At 34.3% G+C, this 6,000-nt stretch overlaps 1 protein-coding gene across 1 annotated transcript in view; it reads left to right on the top strand.

Moving 5' to 3' along the window:
- The first annotated feature begins 453 nt into the window (after positions 1-453).
- Positions 454-6,000, top strand: part of LOC117103470 (protein CASC1-like) — a 49,079-nt gene continuing 43,532 nt past the window's right edge. Inside the window, exon 1 of the mRNA XM_033244023.1 lies at positions 454-543. Within this exon, the coding sequence (XP_033099914.1) occupies positions 469-543 (75 nt within the window). The 5' untranslated portion in view covers positions 454-468. The remainder of the gene's footprint in view (positions 544-6,000) is intronic.

Here is a 6,000-nt window from a genome sequence, read left to right as displayed (position 1 = left end):
ATCTGGTGGCAAAGTGAGAAAAAAAATAAAAAAATAATTTATTAGAAAGAGAGAAAATATGAGACTTTATGAATAATCAATATTGATTTTGAAATTGTTCATTGCTATGATGTGCTGAACCGAGAAGAAAATAGCAGCAAATTTCTGAACTTGAAAAAAAAAAATTATTCTCCATTAATTATACTACCTAGTGGAAGTTTCTAATGATTTCAGTGATATCAGACCTCATGAGCATTGCAATATTGAATATCAATCCAATTAGAAATTCTTAATACAAATATTAAGGCAGGCTGATAATGAATACATATATCGGTTTGACGGTTGGCTATTCGTCGAAAATACAGGTTAATCAAATGAGAGATTTTTTTTTTTATTTGTGTACAGTATGTTACAGTTACTGTAAATGTCCCTTATTATGCTCATTCTGTTTGAGATTGCAGAGGATTACTTAATTTTGGGTGGGTCATTATGGTTGTGTCGATGTTATGTAACAGTATGATTATGTTCTTAGCATGCATAACACCAGAATGGCCAGTTAGAAAGGTAGTGTTTACAGAGTGCTACAGCATTGAATTACAACCTGCATACCTGAACACAATCAAGCAGTCAGTCACTCAACTGACATAGGCCTTAGTATTGTAAAGCACATAACTCAGGACTGCTGCACTCATTAGCATTTCTGCTAGATGAGGTGTGCCCAGTGCTTTGACTAGATGATCATCTACCACTAGGCTTAGCTACATTGCCCTGTGTGTATATATACCATTGTGTAAGTTATCATTTTTGTTATACTGTTCCGATTGATTTCTGAAAAAAATTCATTCAATCAGGAAGTTAATTACAATTATATAGGCTGAATGGTTTGAGCTTCTAGGCCAAGCCTTGTTCATCCACATTTGACCCTTCAGTTCCAAGCTGATTTATTTATGTCCTGGCCTGATACAAAGGCAATTGCTAAAATTCCATCCTGTGGATTTGTAATAAGTTCATTTGCAATCTTATGTTTAATCATGTTCCTAGTTAACTGGACAGTGTTTTTTATGCTACAAATATCTACTTCAGTTCTTCAAAGGTAAGGCTATAGTTTTTGATATTAGGGGGATTAATAATTTGGACTAATGAATAACTTATAAAGACTAAAATAATAATAATAATAATGAAAATTTTAGTTTAAAAGATAGGTCTGTGCCTTGATCATTTTTAAACATTATACAGTAATACAACATGCGCATGTTGTTCAATACCTAAAGTTAATCGCCGTGGCTAGAGATACGGTACCGTATTTCTACTTCAATTTGCTAAAGGTACGGTAAATGGCATTACGTGACCATCACCCAATGAAGTGCCAGAATGTGCGTGACGTCATTTTTCAAGACTGGCATTGCAGATCACCCGCGATGAGCGGTGAAACGAAACGGTGAAACGAAGTAGAAATACGGTACCGTATCTCTAGCCACAGCGAAAGTTAATTGATAACTATGGTTTCTAATTAGGTTAATTAAGCATTAATTAGGATGATGGTTATCTTTGTCCATATCTTAGAAGATGGACACTTAGCAGGCCAAAGCGTGAGAAGCTGTGCTTGGCAAACCTTTTTCAGCGACAATCCACACTCATTAATGTGTAAACCCCTAGAAAAGAAATAGATTTGTCGACCAACTGTGTAGGTCTACCTGGCTTGTTATGATGCCTGTTGCATGTGCGATTGTCCAAATTTGGGCTGTTTAAGTTGCAATAAATAATACTATAAGAAATAATATACTGTATATATATAAAAAAAAAAATAATAATAATAATAATAAATATGATTTATATAGTGCAGACATCCACTTAGAAAAATGCTCAAAGCGCTAGAAGTAAAGACAGAAACTTAGCAGTAAATAAATCTCGGAACCCAACCCGTAAGATAACTGATAAAAACACCTTTGTAATTGTATAAACTTAAAAAAAATTTCTGTGTGCATTAGGCCTTGGATATAGAGCCAAATCACACTTATTAGGGTGGTCTAGGGTCGGCCCATGGCCACCTTAAATACGACCGACTCAGGGCCGCCTTACGAACGTCACACTTCTCCTTTGGGCCGGGTCGATGAATTGCCTGTCTCTTATACACATCTAGATGTGTATAAGAGACAGTGTTTGCACTTACCCGCGTCTCGAGATTATGGCCTGTGATAACGGCCGAGAACCACTGTGTGGCCGATCCTATCCGGTAGACTTTGACCCGATAGCCAGTTACAATGTAGTGTCTCATATTATTTGTTATATTTTTATTATTCATTATTTTCACTTGACTCGCATAAATAATTTTGTTCAAAGAACATTTATATGCAGTTGTACTTCGCAGCACTTCACTTGCAATTTGCAATTTCTAGTTTTAGAATATAAACTTGTGAAATTAATGTGTGCTATACAAAAATGGGTTTTCTTGAGCTTGTAATATATATATATTTTTTAACTGGAATTCAACTGTAGAAAAGAAAGTCGCAGCATTCGTCATCTGCCAAACTGCCCATGTGTAAGCTTTGTATCACATGTATTTCCCCGTTTTATTATTATGTTTACAGCGTGGTGTGTGATGTTGCATGCTTATGCTTCGGACAGAGGCTGTGAGTAGTAATGAGTTAGGCATGGAAACCTTGTATATAACAACTTTTATTCAAAAACAATAGTTCAACTGAATACAATTTACACAAGTTTTCTTAACAATTTATTTCTTAATGGTATTTTTTCATGCAAGTCAGTTCGAATGAATGTTGTGGTAGATAAGATGTTAAAATCAACCGCAATCAGAGCGAACTTGGGCCGGCTCAGGTTCGGCTATGTTCAGATATGAAGTTTGGTTGGCCCAGGGCTGGCCCAGGTCCCGCTTTGCGGGACCAGAGCTGATTCGAAAGTCGGACTAAATTTGCCAGCTTAACATTATTTTATTGATTGTTCACACTTAAGAAATGCCGGCCCTGAAGGCCCTGAGGCAGCCCTGGGCCGGCATAACAAAGTGTGATTGGGCTCTTAGAGGTCTTGTTTTGTACAATATACACTGAAAGTTAATGTGTAAAGAAGCAGTTCATATATCAACCATAGAGTATTTTATATTACAGTGTTACGTCACGATACCATTTGATACTACTCCGTTGCTATAGTTGCTAAATGCGTTCAATCGCACACCATTTTCTCAACTTAAAAACCATTGATCCCAATTTCTAACGTAATTATTAGGATTAATATCTTACATTTTCTTTGTAAATTTTAATAGATTAAATGTGTGTTTGATAACTAATATAATGAGAGCTTTGTGTTTTTAGTACATTTTGGATAGTAAATTATTAGATTTTAAAATGCCTATTCCAGAAAGCCTATGAAGTCATTCAGGCGTAATGAACGGTAACCAACGTCTGTTGACAACAGAGGGCGCCACCTTACATCATGACGACATGACTGTGGTACTCTATACAAAAATATCATTTTCAATTCCCAGTTTAAATGTATTTACTTGTATGGCTTGTATTAGAGTTAAGTATGGGATCAGGTCTTAAGTTGTAGAATTTGTTTATTGTTTGCCTTTATTTTTTTTAATTTGAGTTGAATTTATTTAGCAGTTAAAATACATAGCAAAGAGATGGAAGAAAAATCAGAATGATTTTCAATAATAAGAGGAAAAATTTGAAAAGTGAAGAATATTCTAAAAAGAAATTCAAATTGAACTTTATTGGAATCATTTAAAACATCATAAATGATTGGATAAAACAAGTAAACAGCACTGAATATTAATTAAAAAACTCATTCAAAAGACATCAATTAAATAACAATACAAGAAAAACGCCAAAATCATTGAAAAAATAAATGTCAAAATGTTTTTCTTTTTCCGACATACCTATGGGAGCATAATGTTGTGTTTCTTAACATAGCCATAAAAGCCCAATTTTTGTATTCTGGAAAAAAAGTATGATGCTGTTTGGTGGTTTACTAATTATATATCGGGATTGTCCTTATGCGACAATGTTAAGTGACTTAAGCACTTAGCAGCATGTGTCCTTAGATCTTATCTTGCCCTATGTGAGAAAGCAAACAGCATATCCTCAGCGTTAAGTTGCAGCTAGTTGATCTAGGAGATTTGAATGATCACATGTAAAGCAAACACCAATTAAGAAATTGGTTAATTAAATGTACATTGACAGTTTGTAAGAGTAAACCCATGTTGGACAAAGCTGAGATTACCAATTTTACGAAAGATTGTTGTTGTAATGTCCTCAACTAAATGCAGGGTATGTAAACTGATATGATCTGTGGTAAAATAAAGTTGTTAAATCTGCAAATCATTTGTGATCTTGGTGAAATCTACAGTAAGTTTTGTAATGTTTATTAATTCCAAAATTAATGCAGTTTGTGAAAATCTGATCTTGTGAACATAACCGGTACCAAATAATGAATTTACAGTATTGCATTAAGCGCGATTGCCAAATTATTCAAGACGACAATCTGCATTCAGATGCGTTATTCTATTGTTCTACCAAAACACGTCTCAAAACACCATTTGAATAGAGCATCGTTTGGATGCCAATATTCCGTTTTGGCATTTGCTCCTCCCCTTTAACTAAGAAGCGCGATTGCCTTCCTGCGCTAAAAATCAGGACAGCAATCAATTGCTTTTCTTGTGTCAAGACCCTAGGCCTAGATTTGATTATATATTTAGGCCAGAATGTAACGCCGACTTTCCATGACACTTAAAGTATGTTTGATAGTGTTTATGATAGTGTGTTGACTTAGATGCGTTGTTGCCCTCCTGAAGCATTGGGATGAACTCTTATTTCTATTATGCAATCAACAGCACATTACGAACTATAAGCTTTGATTTCTGTGCTACGGTTCCACATGCAATACTGTATGTATTTTTTTTGCTTGCTCAGGTAATGCAGTCATGTGACCACAAAGCAGGATTATAATTAGTTAGATTGTAAAACTAAATATTGGATTTAATTATCCTATCAATCCGTCGTCAATCCTAAAAGATCCGTCGTCAACTATCTTTTAGGTATTGTTTGACTGTGACGTTGTTGTCGCAAATTTGGATGTGATGTGCTGAATTGATTCCCCGCAGGGTTTATTGTGGTTTAACAGGGCCATCATGACAGTGGTAAACAGATAGCAAGAATAATATTAATTCATTTTTTGTAAAAATCCAAATCTAAATTACAATAGCAAGAATATCATTACATATTATTAGAATAAATTATAGTTTATACCGAAGTTGCAAATCAGTAAGAAATAGTGTCTTACAGTGTCCTGAGATTTGGCAGTATGGTGGTGCTATTGAAATATTATCAAGTAGTGCCGTCTTCGATTCGCGATTCTCAGCCATTCTTTTTAATATTCCTTTCAAAATATAAGGCCTATATAAAATTGTTAATAATATACTCCGTCTAAATCTAATTAATGTTACAAAGTGAAAGAAAAATATAAGGCAAATTTATAAAAATTCAGGTCTAAATAGATCTTTGTATACAATTTACATTGTTTATATGTGATACTGCCAACACATCTTGGTCATATTTAATTACAGGAGGTTCCCTTGAGCCATTTATATTTTCTCCTACATATCTTCTCTGTTATTACGTTTTCAGTGAGTTGGTTTGTTCTCATTAAATAATTCAGCAAGGAAACTCCCACGACAAAATGAAGAGTCAACAACTAACAGTAGAGTTGAAACAAGTGAATTTTGTAGTGGATTACAATAGAGGTGAATTTATTGGGATATTTAATTTATTGTCTTTTGTTACACTACAAAATTCTAACTACTATTGAAATTTGAAATGGTTCATTACAGATAATTATGATTATCAATAATAGTAATTTTTTTTTCTGATATTCGCCACTTGCAGGATGGATTGATGCTTATAAAACAAGGGCTTTTATTGAGGCTTAGAGAGTGGGGTTTTTAGATGTGACAGGAATTGAACCCAGTACCATGGGATTAGAAGGCAAGCTCCTTAACAAAAACCT

This window comes from Anneissia japonica, unplaced genomic scaffold (genome assembly GCF_011630105.1).
Source record: "Anneissia japonica isolate Jap-2015-1 unplaced genomic scaffold, ASM1163010v1 scaffold287969_len279043_cov187, whole genome shotgun sequence".
Taxonomy (NCBI): Eukaryota; Metazoa; Echinodermata; class Crinoidea; order Comatulida; family Comatulidae; genus Anneissia; species Anneissia japonica.
The sequence above is the reverse complement of the archived record's forward strand: the minus strand, read 5'-3'. Positions and strand labels throughout refer to the sequence as shown.